Below are 20,704 nucleotides of genomic sequence, written 5' to 3'. Positions count from 1 at the left end.
AATTGTTAACTCTGTGAGGTGATGGATGTTCACTAGATTCACTGGGGTGACCATTTCCCAATATACACAAATACCAAATCATTATGCTGTACACCTGGAACTAATAGCATGCTATATGTCAATTATATCGCAAAAAAAAAAAAAAAAAAAAAGAGGATCAGGTATAAACAGAAGCCTTTGGAATCGCTGATCCACAAGGAACCACAGAGAGGAGAGGGTCCAGCTTCCTCGTTTGACAGGTGAAGAATCTGAGCCTGGAGGAAGCTGGGTGGGCAACTCGGGGGTCACAGGGAGTTAGTTGCCTGTGTGAGTCTGGAACCCAGCTCCTGGTTCTGCTCCAGGCTCTACCCACGGCTGCTGTCTTACCCTGAAAAAGTCAAGGACCACTATGGAGCACAGTATGGAGGGGCTTCAGAAACTAAGGAGAGACCTACCGTATGATCCAGCCATCCCACTCCTGGGCACACAAACAGAGAAAACCATAATTCAAAGACATACACGCACCCCAGCGTTCAAGGCAGCACTATTCACAATAGCCAGGACATGGACGCAACCTAAGTGTCCATCGACAGAGGAATGGATAAAGAAGATGTGGCACACGTATACAATGGAATACTACTCAGCCATAAAAAAAGAACAAAATAATACCACTTGCAGCGACACGGATGGACCTAGAGATTATCATACTAAGTAAGTCAGACAGAGAAAGACAGATATCATATGATACCACTTATCTGTGGAATCTAAAAAAAAAAAAGATACAAATGAACTTATTTACAAAACATTAACAGACACACAGACATAGAAAACAAACTTATGGGGACTTCCCTGGTGGTCCAGGGGCTGGAATCCACCTTCCAATGCAGGGGACGAGGGTTCGATCCCTGGCCGGGGAACTAAGATCCCACATGCCGCGGGGCAACTAAGCTCACACGCCACAATTAGTGAGCCTGTGCGCTTTGGAGCCCAGGTGCCACAACTACTGAGCCCACATGCCGTGACCACTGAGCCCACAGCCCCAACCAGAGAGAAGCCTGCGCACCGCAACGAAAGATCCCGCATGCCACAGCTAAGATCCAATGCAGCCAAAGGTAAATAAATAAATAAATAAATAAATATTTTAAAAAGAAAATAAACTTACAGTTACCAAAGGGGAAAAGTGGAGGCGGGGTGGGGGGAGATAAACTAGGAGGTTGGGATTAACATACACACACTACTATATATAAAAGAGGTAAACAATAAGGACACACTGTATAGCACAGGGAACTATACTCAATATTTTGTAATAACCTAGAAGGGAAGAGAATCTGAAAAATACAAAAAATATACAAATATAAAAATATATAAAAACTGAATCACTTTGCTGTACACCTGAAACTCACATAACGCTGTAAATCAACTATACTTCAAAAAAAAAAAAAAAGTTGAGGACCACCATACTCCCCCCCCCCCCCCACATACAGCTTCCAATTATTCCATAACAAGCCGGGGAGGACAGACTAATACTGACTAAGCCCAGTGGCTGTCAAGCACTGTCCTAGTACTTCAGATGCATTTTTCCCCAATTACTATTATAATTACAACAATTTGTGTTATGAGGTAGGTAGTATTAGCCCATTTTACAGAAGAGTAAACTAAGGCCCAAGGTCATACAAGGAGTAAGAACAAGACTTCCTTCCTTTCCTACATCCTCATAGTCCTATTCTTTTTGCCAACAATGATGAAGGAAATGAGGTATAGATGTAATTGAGGACATATTAGAACAATCCACCAAAACCAAATTAACTTTAACTATTCCACTCTATGGCTTAGTTATAAAACACAAAAGTACATGAAACCCAAAACAAACAATCAAACAATAAACGTGAAGATGCCCCGAAGTCAAATTCTAATTCTTCTTCCTCTTCTTCTTCAACGGACTGCCATGCTCCTCTAAACTAGCTTCAGTTCTCTGCAGTTCTCCGCTCAGCCTTAATGGGAAGAGAAGCGAGGGTCTCTAGAACCAGCCTGAGGGTGCTCAGGAAGCTGGGGACCCCAGCAAACTGAGTACGGTCGCAGCCATACGGTCAAGTCCACAGAGGCCCAGAGAGACAGAGAATCAGATGCAAAAATCGTGTCTCCTCAAAAAATTAAATACGGAATTACCATATGACCCAGCAATTCCACTTCTGGGTATACACCCAGAAGAACTAAAAGCAGGGACTTGAACAAATATTTGCACACCTACGTCCCCAGCAGAATTACTCATGACAGGCTTAAAAGGCAGAAGCAGCTCAAGTGTCCTTCAATGGATGAACAGGTAAGTGAGACGTGGTCTGTACACACAATGGAATATTATTCAGCCTTCAAAGGGAAGGAAGCTGACACAGGCTGCAATGTGGATGCACCTTGAGGACATGATGCTCAGTGAAATAAGCCAGTCACGAAAAGACAAACACTGCATGATTCCACTTATACGAGGGAACTAGAAAAGTCCGATTCACAGAGACAGAAAAGCAGAACAGCTGATGCCAGGGGCTGGGGGAGGGAGGAATGGGAGTCAGTGTTAATGGGGACAGAGTTTCAGTCTTGGGAAGAAGAAGAAAATTCCAGAGCCACACAGTGGTGATGGATGCACAACGATATGAATGTCCTTAGTGACACTTAACTGTACACTTAAAAATCACTGAAATGGAAAGCTTTGTGTTATGCATATTCTACCACATTTTTTTTTAAATTCTGTTACTTAAACCATTTTTAAAGGAACAAAACAAAGCAAGGGTCTTGAGAGACACCAGCCCAGCCCAAGAGGAGGGGAGCAGATCTGGAGGAGCTGAGCTGGGGGAAGGTGGGAACTGAGTCTCAGGGGCCCCCTAATCTTTCTAGAAAGGGCTAAACTCAGTCAAGTGACAACAGAGCCAGAGCATCTCTGCCTCGGACCAGACGGCTCCTGATCTGTAGTAAAGGAATACGGGCCGGTAGTCTCCGAAATCCCATCCCAACATCGCCGCCCTGTGACCCTCCGGGTCTGACCAGCAGGTGTCCCAGCAGAGAGATGAGGTCGTCCTCGTGATGTGAAGACTTGAACCCACAGCTGCGGAGGTTATTCTTTTTTTTTTATTGGTTTTTTTTAGCATTCTTGTTTTTTCTATTTATTTTTGGCTGCATTGGTTCTTTTTTTTTTTTTTTTTTTTTTTTTTTTTTTGTGGTACGTGGGCCTCTCACTGTTGTGGCCTCTCCCGTTGCGGGGCACAGGCTCCGGACGCGCAGGCTCAGCGGCCATGGCTCACGGGCCCAGCCGCTCCGCGGCATGTGGGATCTTCCCGGACCGGGGCACGAACCCGTATCCCCTGCATCGGCAGGCGGATTCTCAACCACTGCGCCACCAGGGAAGCCCTGCATTGGTTCTTCGTTGCTGTGCGCGGGTTCCTCTAGTTGTGGCGAGCGGGGGCTACTCTTCGTTGCGGTGTGCGGGCTTCTCATTGCAGTGGCTTCTCTTGTTGTGGAGCACAGGCTCTAGGCACACGGGCTTCAGTAGTTGCGGCACGCGGGCTCAGTAGTTGTGGCTCACAGGCTCTAGAGCGCGGGCTCAGTAGTTGTGGCGCACAGGCTTAGTTGCTCCGCAGCATGTGGGATCTTCCCGGACCAGGGCTCGAACCTGTGTCCCCAGCATCGGCAGGCAGATTCTTAACCACTGCGCCACCAGGGAAGCCCGGAGGTTATTTTTAAATAGGAAAATGAGTCCATTTCATCCCAGTCACCTACAGAAGGTTGTGGAGCTGATTCACAAAAGGGAGAGGGACCGGGGCACCCGGAAGCACCAGGGAAGCCAACGGTGTCAACACTTCACAGAGCGCAGGAGGGCTGGGCCCCCGGACACACCCGCACCCGAGGCCCAGGGCGGAACCCCAGGCCAGCTGTGCTCACGGTAGGTGCTCTACCTGCCGGTCCCCAGTGACGAGAAGGAGGCAGAAAGACTTCAAGGGGGCAGGAGCTACTTCAAGTCTTTTGGCCCCAACACGGAGCATATAAATAAATGTGCCCAAAGCAGGCAAGAACCTCAAAGATTTGGTTCAAAGGTCCTAACTGCCTGGACTAAATATTTCCGTTTTTAAAGGCAAAGACCACAAAAGCCAACCTCTTACGGTGTGGTAGAAACATCACAAAATGCTTTAATGAAGTAAGTTTAAAATGATGCCCAGGTTGACATAGTCAAAGGGATTTGCGTGCACGCTTGAGAATTCCAGTCCTAGGTTAATTACTAGAATAAGAATGTAATTATGAGAGCAGAGATGTTCTAGATTAATTGCTAGACTAAGTAATCACTAGAGCAGAGCTGCTCTAGATTCATTACAAGAGTAGAGTACATACCATGAGGGCAGGACTTTGTCACGTTCACTGCCTGGAAGAGAGCTAGGCGTCAAGAAGCACAGTAAATACCCATTCAGTGAACTTGCTTTCCAAGAGCTTCATGCTCTTAAAATTCAACTGTTTACTGACCACAACCAAGGCCTGACCTAACACTGAAACACGCACACAGGATATTAAAATGTCCCGTGTCTAAGTCACTTCAAGCCCAGGGCGGTGTGGAATCCCGACCACCTGTCCTGCTGCACCTGGCAACCGGGACCCCAAGACACCTCAACTCTTTAGAAGCCGGTGTACAAAAATGGTTGTTTCAGTGAGAAAAGCAGAGGGTGGTTACTTCGCACAATAACAAATATAACAAAAATAACAAAGTTATTTTTCCTGCAGAAATTTCCTAAATAAAGGTTTTTTTAAAGTTCTACTTTATATTTTGTTATTGCAGGCTCAAAATACCCCAATCAAAGTGGACAAGTACTTCCGGGCTGACACTTAAACGTATTTATTTAACTTTTTATTTGGAAATAACTGCAAGCTTAAGGAAAAGGTTCAGGAGTTAAAACAGGACCAAGAACACCCATATACCCTTTGCCTAGAAACAGATTCACCAACCGTTAACAGCTCACCGCATCTGCTCTAACACTGCTCTCTCTCACCCTCTCTTTTTCTCATGAGATATGATATATGACCAGTATGATGTGATATGGTGCGCTATGATATATGACATAATATAATGTGATGTGCTATGGTATGATATGATGTGATATGATACGATATTGAATACGGATATTCTCTTAACACAAGAGCCCAGTTACCAATGTCACTCAATTTAACACATACTATGCTTTTATCTACTCTTTGTATTCCAGTCGTGTTATGTTACCCAATAACAAACACCCATTATAGCATTTTCCCCTCCAGCCCAGGACCCTCTCTAGGGCTGGGTATCACATTTAGTTATCAAGTCTGCTCACTTTCCTTTAATCCACAGCCTTCCTTTGTCTTTTAGGACTGATGTTTTAAAGACAGAAGTCCCCCTCTCCCTTTTTTTGTTTTTGACAGTTTTGATCCAAAAAGCTGTTTTCAGCTTGTAATAAAAATATTCTGACATCTGAAATACTACGATCTGATTCAAATTTATAGATTTTTCTATACATTTTTAATAATTTACTCTGTTCTTAAAATGGAGATCTCTCTGAGGCTTAGGTAATGGGGAAACTGTCTAATTTATACAGGTCTGATTCTAAATAAAACTTTTCAGGAATGCATATCACAATATGAAACATGTAGCATATTAGAGCACGTCTTCCCAAAGCTTCTGCGATTAGGATCTCTTACTGTGTGAGCACATCAGCCATTCAAGTCTCTCTTTGAGGTTCTCCCTCCCTCTCCTTCTCTCTCCCCCTCCTGGCAAGGGGCTGAAAGACAAAACAACATCCGCTTAATGCAGACCTTTTCACAGCAAGCCACCTGAGCACCAGACTTCGGAACTGAAGCCCTCGGCCACGCCACCATCAACCTCACCTAACAGCGATTCCCAGGTTAACACACCAAGCTGTATCGCCCGCCATCTCTATTAGCCTCACCTGGCCACGGAGCTGGCTCAGGGACTTGACCTCAACCAGCAAGTGGTGGTACAGCAAACACGCATCTCACTCTAATTTATCAAATTCAACCGCCTGCATGGACCGAAACGCAGAGGGGACAATAAATTCACCTGGACAGCCCACAACTCCAGGAGCACATGCCCTGGTGTGAGCCCCCTGGGGGGCTGGAATCTCCCGGCTCCACTGAGGCCACCACCTCGCAGAAACTCCTTGTACCGGGAGCAGGTTACCAAGACAGGTGACTCTGCTGGTTTCAGGGTAAATTTAACCGCAAGCAATTTCTGTCCTTCATGTTGATTTCGGAACCCAATCCCCACATTGAGAGACAGCTCTATTACATGGGGATGAAAAACACAGGCACACGTATGTACACACACACACACACACACACACACACACACACACACGGTTTTGTTACACTGGGTTCACCCAAATCTAGTCTCTCCAGCCAAATCCTTGCTGTGACTGAATCCTTGACACATGCAAGATCATGAGCTATATATTCTGAAAGTAATCTTAAGGGCTTGCTTACATTTTACATTTATTTTTAATTATAACAGCAAAACAGCAACATAACAGAAACTCAGAACCCACCTTGGCTCTCCAGGTTCCTGTAGTAGATGAAATATCTAATCTCTATCTAAGGTGCGCTAACCTTTCCTGCCGTTTTTTTTTTTTTTTTTTTTTTTTTCAAACGAAGTGTCTCTGTCACGTAAACACTGCTTCTCAAGTGAGAAACTCCAGAGGTTCCTTCCACACCTTGCATCACTAGGCCCATCCCATTTTAAGAATGTTACCAACTTTCCTCATGAAAACATTCCCACATCCATCACTGGACCACAATTCAAAACCCTGTTAGACGGACTCAATCATTCAGGGCAGCCAAACTTCCCGGGGAGCCTTTGTAACTCACTGAAATAATCTGCATTTTCCATCTAGCAATAAATTCTATTTTTTGAATCCTGATAACATGATTTACAACAAAAGACTATTTAGCTTTATGAATCTGAGAAATAAAGTCTGGTCAAAACACTTAGTGAAGCCAGATCAGATTCCCACCAGCACTGACCCCAGACAAGAGGGTACAAGGGGCGTGGCACCAAATGCCAAAAACAAGTCACGTTACCCAATTTTTTAAGTTGCCACGGTCTCCTCAAAGGGTATCTTTTGCCAGGTGAAGCAATCACTGTCCAGGGCTAAGCCAACATCCTTGGGTTCCATCTAAATTAGTTAAATTCTCTTGGTGGTCAGTTACAGATCCTCTGAGGCATTTTTGTTGTTGTTCAGTCCTGAATACTTAACCTCATTTCCAAAACAAAATTCCTTGGGAAATGCTCCTGAGGTCTCCCTCCCCGGGATGCCTTACCTACTTCCTTGACCTCTTCAAACCCTACCCATTGTCCATCTCAAGGACCAGCTGCCCTTCCGCAAGCCCACAATACCTACAGGTCCATCATTCAGCAGACACTCTGTTGACAAATAATAAATTTGTAACAGTGACAACAACAAAAACCAACCAGCCAAGGGGGCTTCCCTGGTAGCGCAGTGGTTGAGAGTCCGCCTGCCAACGCGGGAGACGCGGGTTCGTGCCCCGGTCCTGGAGGATCCCACGTGCCACGGAGCGGCTCGGCCCGTGAGCCATGGCGCTGAGCCTGTGCTCCGTAATGGGAGAGGCCGCGACAGTGACAGGCCCGCGTACCGCAAAAAAAAAAAAAACCCAGCCAAACTCCACCTTGACAAAGCTGTACCCACAGGCAGTCCCTACCTCCTCACCACCCACCAGCAGCCTCCAGCCCACTCCTACACCGCGCCAACCGGCACCCAAACTACTCTCACTGAGGTTGCCAGCGTCTTATAAGCCTCTTCCACATGACGTTGCACGGTTGATCCTCTTCCCTCCCTCCTTCTTAAATACACTCTTCTCTTGCCTTCTGGAAAAATCCACTCTGCTGTTTTCCTCCCCTCCCCAGCCACTCCTCACCCCCCTCTGTGGTTTCCTCCTCTGTCCAGGCCTTACTGGACAGCTCACAGCCCGTCAAAGCTAACTTATCCAAAGCAGGCTCTCAGAGGCCACAGGGCTTTTGCACATGCTGTTTCTTCCACTCGGAAGGCTCTTTCTCTCACTCTGCAGCAGGCTAGCCCCATCCTATACACCCTGCAGGTCTCAGCTGAGACCACAGGTCCTCAGAGAAATGCTCCCTGACACCTCAAGCTAAATTAGCTTCTGTGTTACTCCCTCTCACAACCCTTCACTTACCACCATTGATAATTCTGTATTTCACGGTTTCATACCGCCCCCCCACCAACCACAAGCACCTTGCCCCCTCCAGACCGTACGCTTCATGAGAACAAAGGGCCTGGCATTGTTGGATGCAATAGTCTTTGGGCTTTTTCTTCTTCTTTACATACAAATAATTAAGTGGATTTTGCCAACATGTCTATAAAATATAACAGTTTGAAATACAAATACTTCCACAAAGCAAAAACTGCTGTTGTTTTTACATTGTTATATCACAACATATCGTGTTGTTGTTATATGTTATCTTGTTATATTGTTATGTTGTTATATCACTGTTTTGCAGGTTAAGGAACCAAGACCCCAGAAGGAGTGGGATCCAGTTATAGTACCCTACCTATAGGAAAGGGACAAAAATTATAAATGTATTATAAGTGTATAACTCTAACCTGATTTCTTCTCTGGAGGAAAACAACCAGCCAGAAGAGATATATTTTAATTTCAAATAAAAGTACCTGGCTAGATTAGATGCATTTCTGAAAATAGGTTTTAAGCCTCTGTGAAACTGCTGTGAAACTGACATACCCCACATATTCCAGACACTTTGAAGGCTAAATATAGTTCGCTGAGAGGACAAATATGTGAAGCAAGGCATTCAGGACTCACGGCCCTGAGGCACTAATACGACTCTGCTTCAATGCCTCTCCTGACCCCGTTACCCACGGGATCCCCATTACCCAGAAAAAATGCCAAGCTCTCCCAAAGTTTGCATTCTGTATTTTACCCAGTTTACATGTGCATGGAAAGAAGCATCTACCTGGACAAGGCCCAAGAGAAACCCAGCAGCCCCTCCTGCTCTCACTTCCCAGCTCCCCTGAGGGCAACCGCTCCCAGTTCTTCACTGTTTTTTTTTTTCCCATTTACCTCCACTTCTCCGGGAACATGCTGATACGACTACTTCTTCCATTTTCCACGCGGGCATCGGCTGGCAACTTCCAGAAGTGGAGGATGTATCCCCCGTTCACTCAGCAACCCCACCTGCCATATTCCTCAACTAGGCAACAGCCTGGGTTAGACCCCGAGTCGATATTTACATTATTGGAACGATGTAAACATTAGTGCAAGCTGAGCTCTGTAGTAAAAGGATGAAACCTTTTCTAACCTACACAGCTTTTTACGTCCCCTGGAGTTGACGACGGTCCTGGAATTCTTGGCTGATTCAGCTTTCTATGGGTCAAGAATTCACCCCCAAGCTCTCCCCTGGTGAGCGGATGTTCCTCCAACACGTGCAAGTGCAAGCGTATCCCTGCTCTATCAGTTTCTCTTCTCCTAGGAGTTGTCCTGGAGCCTCCGCCCTGCTCCTGTCTGGACTGAGGACCAGAAGACTTTCATCTAAGGCTCCCCCTTCACCGGCATCCCGACATTCCCTTCTAAAGATTTCTTCTTAAACAAGTAAGAAAAAGCACAAACTATTAGAAGACAAGAATGGTACATGTGGCCGCATGAAAATTAAGAATTTGGTCCTTCAAAAGACCCACAGCAAAAATACAAAGCCCAGGCATGGAGTGAGAGGTTTTTCAATACATATAATTGAAAAAGAATACAGAACACACAGACCCATGTGCACACATACACAGACACAGACCCACAGCTCCTAAGATAAGAAAAAGACACAAACCTTTCTCAAAAGGCAAAACAAATACTCAGTAAACACACAAGAAGATTCTTATCCCTATGAGGGAAACACCATCTCGGTGGTTCGCAGATACTATTGTAATACCTACTAGATTGGCCAAAAGTAACATCTCTTGACAATGTTCACAGCAGCAATATTTGTAATCGCAAAACAACAGAAACTAGAAACCCAAATATCAACTGACAGGAGAATGAATGAATAATCAATCAATAATGGTATATTCATTCAATGGGTCACTACCCAGCAATGAAAATAAACAAACATGGTTTCATGCATCAGCATGGTTCAATGTTAGAGAAACATAATTATACATATAAAACTATAACTATAAGGGGGGGCAGAAAAATAAGCTTCGGGAAAAATACATAAAGTATGATTTCCCTTGTAAAGAGTTGAAGAAAAAAACATACAAAACTAAACAATGTGTTGATTAGCGATACACATAAATGTGTCAAAACTATAAATAAAAGCAAGGGAGTATTAACACATAATTCAGGATATTAATGCCCACAAAGGAAGGAGGGGAATATAATCAGGAAAACACACAAGAAATCTCTCAAGCACTGGAAACATTCTAAATATTTTTTAGTAACAGCCGGTGGGTATGATATTACTTACACTTTACATTTGCATTATATGCTCCTATGCACATGAAAGATTTCATAATTTAAAACTTCAGGCAAACTATCATCCCATTATATTGGAATATCCATTCTCTACTAGTAACTATTTATTCAGAATAAAACCAAAGTACAGTACCTTTTCCTAAGGAGACCTTACTGGGTGGGGGCTGTTTATTTTGTTGATTTCTCTTTCCCTTTTTTTAAAGTTAAAGAAAAAAAAAAGGAAGCAGAAAAATAATAAAATCTAATGGTTACAACACACCCACCAAATGTTCAAGAATATTTATGACTCAGATTCGTAGAGCTGTGTTAGTTGGCTGGTGATGTGCCGGGAAAATCATTCTGGGTCTGTACAGGATCATTTCCATAAAGGTTACCAACAGGGAGTTCTAACAGCTGGGCTGGCGCAGCCGACAAACCACCTCCAGTCCTTACAAGCACACAGGGCGGGTGTGAGAAACAGCAATAACGACCCTCTGTATTATTTACTCCAGTTTACTTCATAACTTCCATTTTCAGGATCATGCGAAACATTTCTCAACCTCAAAGGCTCACGGCTATCAGTTCTACGTGGGCATCTGTGTATTCACTAAATACATATCAACAGTGCTCCAGCAACAGTGACAGCATGGATTCCAGCGCAGGCGGCACGGTGGTGAGGGTCGCAGACCTGGGACCTCCCTTCTGGAGCTCAAGGTCTGGTTTGCTCGAAACAGATAAAGGCACAAAGAGCCACATCACAACAAACAGTGGTCAGCGTTATAAAGGAAAAGTAGAGGGCGGGGCGAGAGGATGGGGGCGGGGCGAGAGGATGGGGGGCGGGGGGGGGGGGGGGGGAGGTCCATGTCCAAGCACTGGAGCTCAGGCTGAGACTGGAAGGCGAGGTGTGAGCACCCCCAGGCAGCGGGGACAGCCCGCCAAGGCCCAGGAGAGGAAAGTGACCGACACTGGAGGGTCTTTGCTCGAGAGCACAAGGCAGAGGAGAAAGAGCCTTAGAGGTGGTGCAGGGGTAGCTCACGCGAGGCCCCAGGAGCCGTGCAACTACGTTCAGGGCCGTGCAACTACGTTCAGGGATGCTTTTTAATGCAATTGATTAAAGCTTTACAAAGTAAGGGGGGAAAAAAAATCTGTGCTGGAAATATGATCAGATTTACTACTTTCATTTTAAATAAAACCCTCCTTGATCCAATGCTGCCAGAATATGGCTCAAGTAAATGAATTCTTTAAACTCTCCAAGCCTCCCAATCGTTTTCAGCTCTTCTTCAAGAGCCCCAATTAGGCTGAAATAGCCTTCACTACCCACACGTTTGTACCTCCTATTATTTCCCGGAGTGACACAGCCCAGGCCTTGTTTGATTATCTAATTACAAATGCATGGCCCTTATTATGTTCTCATTAAATGCATCTGTTGGGAACCCCAAAGCTTTTGTTAATGGCTTATCAGCCCTTAGAGATAACACCAGTTATTTTACTTATATAAACCTTCTGATTTATGCTCCTGAAATCAAGGTACTTCCGTTGTTGGTGATTTCTTCCTTGTGCTTCTGGAAAACAAGACCAAAGTATGTAAGACTCTAGAGCCAATATGTGGGGAGTCTGCACAATGCGACGGCCGCCCTGTTGAGCCAAAGGGGTTTTGCTGGCGGCGGGGATGAAATCCACCACCAACTTCAGCTACCTGAGCGGGACTCCAGCTGATGTCAGGCGGACTAGCCAAGAAAGGCCACACTGGTGGCTGGGCTTCACCTTTCCAGCCACGGAACAGAGCCACTCTGAGCAAGCTTCGGGAACCCCACGGGAACCCCTAGATGAGACTCCCCCAGTCATGGGGACGCCGCTCCAAAGGCAGGAGACGATTCACCCTGGGTACAGCCGGCCACTCACGCTCAGTTCCCTTTATTTACTAGGATTTAACGTGGTCAAAGACCCGCTGTACCCAAATCCTGCTGGCACAAATTGCTATTTAAATATTTAATCTTCTAATTACACTCAGTAAATCCTGCGCCACTAGATAAATGCGGCTTACATCCTTCACTACAATGCAAACTACTTTACGAGACTTTTGTTCTAAGGAGCGCTCCCCTTCTTCGGTTTTTTAAATGTTACTTTGCTTTGCTTTGCTTCAAACCTACCAGGTGACAAGCACAACTTAGGCCTTCACGTATACTGTTTATTTTCATTCTAACCCTTATTATCATTGGAAGCCTTGTGCATTGCTGATGGGAAAGTAAGATGGGATAGCCACGCTGGAAAACAGCTTCTAACCCTCTAAAGTTAGTTTTTGTCTGTGCCTTAAGGCAGAGTTATAACGAAGGCTCAAAGAAGCCAAATAAACTGGCCCAGGTCTGTATCCAACAAACTTATCTTGACTCCAAAGCCCATATTTTCCACTTCCACTCCATACTTCCTCCCTTGACCCTGTTAGGAAATCGGTTAGCCCATAACTGCTACAAATGCGGTGACAGGAACAGGGGCCAAAGGGAAACACTCTGAAAAGTAGAAAACATCAATATGTGATTTAAATTACAACTTTTAAACTGCCAGCCTCTTTGGGGAAAGAACTGCAAGATTATACAGGAATGTGCATAATAAAACACTGAAAAATAAATAAAATCCTTCAGAGGGGCACATTTGGGTGGTGATATTCAGTCTTTTTTTATTTTTATTTTGTTAATTTATTTTTGGCTGCATTGGGTCTTCGTTGCCGCACGCGGGCTTTCTCTAGTTGTGGCGAGCGGGGGCTTCTCATTGCAGTGGCTTCTCTTGTTGCGGAGCACAGGCTCTAGGCGCACGGACTTCAGTAGTTGTGGTGCACGCGGCTCACAGGCTCTAGAGCGCAAGCTCAGCAGTTGTGGCGCACAGGCTTAGAGGCTCCGCAGCGTGTGGGATCTTCCTGGACCAGGGCCCGAACCCGTGTCCTCTGCATTGGCAGGTGGATTCTTAACCACTGCACCACCAGGGAAGCCCATCAGTCTTAAAGTTTCATTGATGATGCTCATTTTAAGTGCATCAGAGACCCCCGGGGGAGGGGGCAGTGATGCTAGGTGCCCTTCGGCCACCACCTCCCAAAGGCTAACTGCTCCCACTCTGTTCTCCCAGAGCTGCACATTCTTTTTTTTTTCTTTTTTGCGGTACGCGGGCCTCTCACTGCTGTGGCCTCTCCCGTTGCGGAGCACAGGCTCCGGACGCGCAGGCTCAGCGGCCACGGCTCACGGGCCCAGCCGCTCCGCGGCACGTGGGACCCTCCCGAACCGGGGCACGAACCCGCGTCCCCTGCATCGGCAGGCGGACTCTCAACCGCTGGGCCACCAGGGAAGCCCAGAGCTGCACTTTTATAAGAAATATTCCCACAGGCTGGAGGCCGTATCCAAGGGAACACTGTATAACTTCACTTCCTCCCTTCCAGGGCAGCAAAAATCACTGTCAGGGGAGTTGTGGAAACATCTTACAATGCTGTGTTCAGACACACCGCGTTCAAACTGGAAGCGAAGGCCACTGCCTTCCACCACCGCCTGCCCCCTCCCCAGCCCAGGATCTCCTTCTCGAAGAGGGTCGCTGGGGCTGGTAATTGAAGCCACCTGAGAGGCTGGTGCCCCCGCTCCTTGGCCCTCAAAGGAGACGCTACAAAAATACACAGGAGGTTTCAATTCCCACCGACTCTCTCCAGCTTTCCGGTGGGTCAGCCTGCAGGTACACAGGAAGCCGAGAAGAGAGAGGGCATGTTTCCTGGCCCATGTGATCAGCTCAGTCTGAAAGCTGGGCCTCCACACCCACCCAACTTTTGAGAAAAAAAAAAAGTGGGCTCCATCATTCATGCATGGACTCCACCATCCATTCATCCTACAAATGTTAAGTGAGCATATCTGCAGGGCTAGGCACCATCACAGGTAAAATACCTGCCCTCATAGACCGGACCATTTAGTAAGGGAAACAATGCAAAAAATTAGTATTTTGTATATTAGAAAGGGCTGTGGAGAAAATAAACCTGGAGATGTGCATAGGGTGTGTGTTTGTGTGTGTGTGTGTGTGTGTGTCAGCAGGAGGACAAATTACAATCCTCAGTGAAACAAAACCTTCTATTTCTGAGGGTGGGCATGTTTTCAACATGTCAGATTACTTTAAACGCCAATGGAGACCTCACATTTTTAAGCCCCGACTACCTAATCTCAAACTCAGCATCATACAAGAAGAGACACTTCCTTTTACTGCGCCTATACATTTTATCTCCGGCCCTCTTAATCATCCTCTACTTGCTTCTCTCCAAAGAAAAGCCTCACACTATTCAGAATGCACACCCATTGATTTCACAGATAAACTCAGTTTAAGCTTTAAATCTTTGAAATAAATTGCTAAATATCTGCCAAATTAGAATTCTATATGTTTTCTGACAACCGCCACCAACATGGAGCTGGCTTCTGTGTCACATGTTTTGATTTTACAACATTCGTAAGGGCCCCAGTAAGACCAGCCATCGGACGATGTGGTAACAGGGTTGCCTAACTGGTACAGCCATTGGCTCCCCGGCGAAACGTCCAAAGGTGGAGGGTTCAGCTGCCGTAAGGGATGCCACCCTTTCACAATCAGCAGGAGGTTCTGAGTCTCCAAGAAATAAAGCAAAGTGCCAGGGGTCTTTTTGTGGGGAATTTTCCTCCCTTTTTTGGCCAATCTTACTGCCTTCAAGAATAAGAAAATTGGGCTTCCCTGGTGGTGCAGTAGTTAAGAATCCTCCTGCCAATGCAGGGGACACAGGTTCAAGCCCTGATCTGGGAAGATCCCACATGCTGTGGAGCAACTAAGCCTGTGCGCCACAACTACTGAGCCTGCGCTCTAGAGCCCACGAGCCACAACTACTGAGCCCATGTGCGTAGAGCCCATGCTCTGCAACAAGAAAAGCCACCGCAAGGAGAAGCCCACGCACCGCAACGAAGAGTAGCCCCCGCTCGCCGCAACTAGAGAAAGCCCGGGCGCAGCAACGAAGACCCAACACAGCCAAAAAATAAATTTAAAAAAAAAAAGAATAAGAAAACTGTGCATACTCACAGCAAGCCCAACACCAAAGTAAAGCCCAAAGGTACAGGCGCTACAGCCCTGCTTGATTTTGGAATGCAGCAAGAGTGGGAGCATGATTTTGAGTCCATCTCAGACAGACTGGACCTCAAAGCAGGCTCTCCAGAAGGGAAGGCGTCCTGAACCTCCATCAGGCACGGGATCTGAGGCTTTGCCCTCCAGGTCTGGACCCACCTCCCCTGCTGGATGGTAAATAACCTGAAGTCCTTCCCAAAGCAGCCACAGGAGGAGCATCCACAGTGCGCTGAACTAAGTCAATGAACGTTTTTTTGCTCGACCGACGTTCCTTAAGTTTCCTGTTTCACAAATCTTCAAGCCCTGTCCTCACCCTCTACTCAAGGAGACCAATTATAGGCCAGGTGCTGTGTTTAATGCACCAAAGATTAAGATACACAGCCTTCAAAGGACTGGGGAGATGAACCACTCCTCCGGCCTCTTCGCCTCTGATGAGCCCCACAGGGTGCCACCAACCTCCATTTCCCAAGAGCCCAGGCACTAAGTGCCACTGTGCTGCCCAGGGGCCCAGAGGGCCCACCCAACCTCCTACACTAACTCCCCCACTCATAGTTTCAAACAGCTCGCAGAGCAGGCCCACCTGCTGCCCACCTGTTCCCCATGACCACAGGTAACCCCACCGCCCCTTCCCTCCGGAAATGCCACCAACTCCGGCTGACTCCTTGAGGCTCGGTGAAGTCTACCCTCCCTGCCGAATCCAACTGCCTGCTTTCCGGCCTCCCAGTTCTAAAGTATGGGAAGGGTAATGCCCTGGGACTTGGTTCTGCCCTTTCAGGACGTATGAATCGCATTTCCCCGTAGCCTTTACTCCAGGAGGGCCTCCCCCAGAATAAACAGGCAGCAGTCACCAACAATGAGCCCAGGGACCCAAGCTCGTCACCTTGGTGACCGCCCCCTCCCCGGCCTTGGGATAAAGAGGGACAAAATGGGAAGATCTAAAGTCCCTCTTATTTCAGATTCCAAAATCTAAAATTCCATATAGCTTCCCTAGATACAACTGGAAAAGGCTCATATTGTTCCTCTGTTGACCTTTTAAACAGGTGTCCCAGCGAATGCAAGTTATCCAAAGGCCTGATTTTCAAAGAGTTTTGGACCATAACTTTTAGAGGGAAAAAATGCTTTTTTTTTTTTCTTTTAAATAAATTTTACAAGCCTGAGTTTTTTTCCTCCTTTCATTCCTAGGAGGAACGTGAAGGGATGGGGGCGGGGAACCGACCTGCTCAGTTCTGCGATTAAGATCACGAGCTCGGAATTCGTACCACCTGCGTTTCTCCTCCGGTCGTGGAGACCGTCCCAGGCCCGCCCGGCCAGCCCCGTTCACCCGCCCGACAGTCCCGGATTGCCAGCGCCTCCCGAGCTGCGCCCCGCCGTGGGCCGGCCGTGTGTCCCCAGCCGCGACACCACCTGGAGCCTGGGGCGCGTCCAGATGGCCGGGGCGCACCCGCTGTCACCTGGCCCCGCACGGCGGCCTCGCTCCTCCCCGGGCGGCCCTCGCTCCAGCCGGCGTCTCTCCTTCGCTTCCCGAGCCAAGCCTGGCCTCCGGGCGGTCACCGGGCCAGGCGGCGAAGGCACCTGCCCCGCCCGGGAAAATGCACGAGCCCGCAAGTCCCTTCTGCCACCACCTCGACGGGAGCTTGCAGGAGAGGCAGGAGAAAGGAAAACAAGCCCGAGGCAGGGCCGGCCCGGCGTCTCCCACAAAACCGCCACCTGCGCCGCAGCCCCGGACTGGGGCCGCGGGCCCGGCGGGGAGCGAGGTCCGGGCCCGGCCGATGCGCCCTCCCGCCCCGGCGCGCCCCTTACCCGTGAGCCGGCCGCCCCCCTCGCCGTGCCCGCGGCGCCGCTGCAGGATGAAGTAGCAGCTGCTCTTCTGAGTCACCCAGAGCTTCAAGGCGTTCTTCAGCAACACCTCCTCGGGCTTGAGCCACATCGCGGAGGTCCGGCCGCGCCCGCGGGCCCCGGCTCACATCGCCCCGGCCGCCGGGCCGAGCCCGCTCGGGAGGAGGAGGCGGCGGCGGCGGCGGCGGGGAGCGCAGCCAGCCGGCGCCCTGCGCTCGGGAGTACGGAGAGCGCGGCAGGCGAAGCTCGCCCCTCGCGGCCCGCGCAGCCCGCGCGCAGGCCCCGCCCCGGCCCCGCCCACGGGTCGCCGCGCCCCGCCCACCCCGCCGGCTCCTGCGGCGCCGCCAGGGTTTCCGAGTCCCGGTGGCTCCAGCGCAGTTCCGGAGTGGAGGGAGGAAGTCCAATCCCGGCTGCCGGGCGCCCCGCCTCTCCCCCTGCGCTCATGGGGGGCGCCGCGGCCCCTCTCTTCTCCAACGCCCGTGCGGGGAGGCAGCCCGGAGAGCAGGAGGAGGAGGAGGAGGCGATGGTGAAAAAGACATCTTGTTGTCCCGGAGGCAGGTTGCCGACCTAGGGCATTTATCTCTGGGGGGACAGAATGCACCCCAGGAAATCCAGGTGTGTTTGGAATAACACGGCACTTAACATAACAAGAAACGTTTTTACAAATAACCAAAAAGCAGCGTTAAAAGCTAAAAATTATTTTCTGATTTTTTTAAACGCTGAGCGTGCGTTTTCCGTGATCTCACGAGGGATCCCTCGGAGCTGCTGAAGAAGAGACGATGTTGTAGGACCCTGCGGCAAGGTTCACACCAAACTCAACACTGGACGCCCCTCGTGGGCACAGAAGATGCCGATATTAGGGCTCCCCTGCAGGTCCCCTACGCAGGAACGAAACAAGGCACATTGGTTCTCAGAGAATTGAAAAGCTGGGAAGTATGGAGTAGGTGATAGTAAAGAAAAGCTATAGCGAATATGCAGGTAGGGCTTTAAAAGTGAGTGTTTCCTCAAAGCGTGGTGGAAATAGACACGTGGACACTGACCTTGAACAGCTGACGGGGCCTCCGAGGCGTCTCCTCAAGGAAAAAGTTAAATCCAACATCCTAGAAAGAGAGGGAAAGAAACTCCAACATGACCCTCGCGTTTTGACAAAGGGACCCCCCTGACAACATGTGACTTAATTAGGACAAAACTGAAGTAAAGCTCACACAAGATTGCTGGGAACTGAGTAGAACTGCTTCACTGGAAGCCAAGGAATCTGTTTGGAGAGGATCAGAAACCCAGATCTGACCCAGCAGGTGAGAAGCCAGGTAAGAGCCCTGGGCCCAGGACAAACGGGACAGCCCACCCAGGGGGCAGGGGCAGCTGTGGTCCAGAACTGCAGGCCATGGACAAATATCCCCTGAGCAAAACTGAGGGAGGGAGTCAGCTGTTCTCAGGGGGACTCGGGTGCCGCAGAGCACTCAGGGTGGGCAGGGATGGCTAGAAAATATTCCTTCCAGAAATAGTTGCCGGCACCCACCCCGACGGTCAGATGCGCTGCCAAGCCCTGGAACTGCGGACATGAGTGGAACAGGGTTCCCTGCCCTGAAGGACCCTCAGGTAGGAAAGCAGGCACAAAGTGTCGTGGGCGTCATGCTGGGGACAGTGAGGTGCACAGAATGAAGGGTCAGTTCCTCTGGGAGGGGACTGAGAAAGCCCCACAGAACAGCAGTGGTTTGACTGGGGCTTGGAAAATGAATGTGTTTGGCGCAAGGTCAGGTCAGGAGGGCAGGTCTGGTGAGCGGATCAGCACATATGTCTTTGTGGTTTAGGGCATACCTCTAGGGACAGACTGCCCTAGATCAAATCCCATTCCTGCTACTAGTTCACTGTGCAACCTTGACCTTGGGCAAGATAGGAAGCTCAGGGAGTCTCAGTCTACTCAGCTCTAAAATTGGGATAATCCTAGCACCTCCTTTATAGGTACTATCCAGTGTATAATATATTCAAGTGCTTAGAACAAACATGAACACTCAGTAAATGTCAGCTATTATTACTAAATGTACAGAAGTTCTTGGAAGTGAAACAAATCACACATACACTCTCCCATATTTTACCCATATTTTAAACATTATTAAGCTCTTATTATCTGCCAGATAGTAAATATATAAACTATATGACATTAAATCACGGAAGGTGATCTATGAAAGCAGCTGGGAGAGGATGGGAAGGGTCCTATGGGGTATGGTGCCCTGACCTCTCTCTCCTCCCACCCATGAGGCTCCGACCTGTGCCCATTAACCAAGTCAAATAGAAGCCAAAAGGCAAGGGAGCCCAGGCGATGCTGTCTGCAGAGATGGCGCTCCTGGGCACAGGGCAAGGTGAAGGCTGGAGAGGGGAACTGGAGGGGCCAGTGGAGAATTATCCAGCACAGGTGGTAACAGCTTTGCACTGTCACTCATCTCTGGGCACTCAAGGTTGGTGTTACAGGAGTGTCCCCCAAAACACTCATATGTTGAAGCCCTAATCCCTAGTATCTCAGAATGTGAGCTTATTTGGAAATAGGGTCATTGAAGGTGTAATTAAGTTACAGTGAGCTCGTTAGGGCGGACCCTAATCCAGTATGACTGGTGTCCTTATAAAATGGGAAATTTGGACACAGACAGGCACAAAGGGAGAGCAGCATGTGAAGATTACATGTGAAGATTGGAGTTAGGCTATCCTAAGCCAAAGAACTACCAGAAGCTAGGAGAGAGGCCTGGTACAGATCCTTCCCTCAAAAGGAAGCTACCTCGATCTCGGATTTCCGGAGGTGTGAGACAATGTCTGTTGTTAAGCCACATAGTTCGTGGTTCTTTGTTATGGCAGCCCTAGCAAACTCATACAGGTGGCTCCCTAGTCTCGCCCACGCCTGCTTAGTCGCAGGTCTCTTGAGTTGGGTTCTGTTTCCTGCCAGGACCTTGACTGATGCCAGGAGGGTCCCCAGCACACACAGTTCCTCAATATGGAATTCTGGCTGGGCTACTCACATAGTTGTGCATATGCATTGGCAGCAAAAGGGGTGTGGTAATCTGTGACACAGAGCGGCCACAGGATTACTCAAGTGAGCGCTGGTGGTAGTGTGACGGGTAGATGGAGGACAAGGCGTGGGGGGCCGTTGCTGCCGTTACACTGCTTGCTGTGACAATGATGATAATTATAAAGAGTGTAGAGTGAGATGGCTGCTTCTGACTGCCCTGAAGAGTTTTTTTTTTTTTAATAAGAATGAAGTTTTAAATTTCAACCTCAAGATACAGATATG

The 20,704-nt window shown here is 48.4% G+C and overlaps 1 protein-coding gene across 10 annotated transcripts in view; it reads right to left on the bottom strand.

Annotated features, from left to right (window-relative positions):
* TBC1D8 (TBC1 domain family member 8) overlaps window positions 1-17,688 on the bottom strand; it is a 131,230-nt gene extending 113,542 nt beyond the window's left edge. For 3 of the 10 annotated variants that reach the window (XR_010835343.1, XR_010835342.1, XR_010835344.1), the window contains exon 1: window positions 17,389-17,673. Coding sequence is in view for 4 of the 10 variants with exons in the window: in XM_059079478.2 (XP_058935461.1) it covers window positions 17,389-17,515 (127 nt within the window). In the remaining 6 variants the exon portion in view is untranslated. Of the gene's footprint in view, window positions 1-17,388 lie in introns of all 10 variants that reach the window. The other 7 variants (XR_010835346.1, XR_010835345.1, XM_059079477.2 and 4 more) reach the window with 5 other exon arrangements.
* Window positions 17,689-20,704: the final 3,016 nt, after the last annotated feature.

Source organism: Kogia breviceps, chromosome 11 (assembly GCF_026419965.1).
Source record: "Kogia breviceps isolate mKogBre1 chromosome 11, mKogBre1 haplotype 1, whole genome shotgun sequence".
Taxonomy (NCBI): domain Eukaryota; kingdom Metazoa; phylum Chordata; class Mammalia; order Artiodactyla; family Physeteridae; genus Kogia; species Kogia breviceps.
Note: the sequence above shows the minus strand (reverse complement) of the source record. Positions and strands in the feature narration are given on the sequence as shown.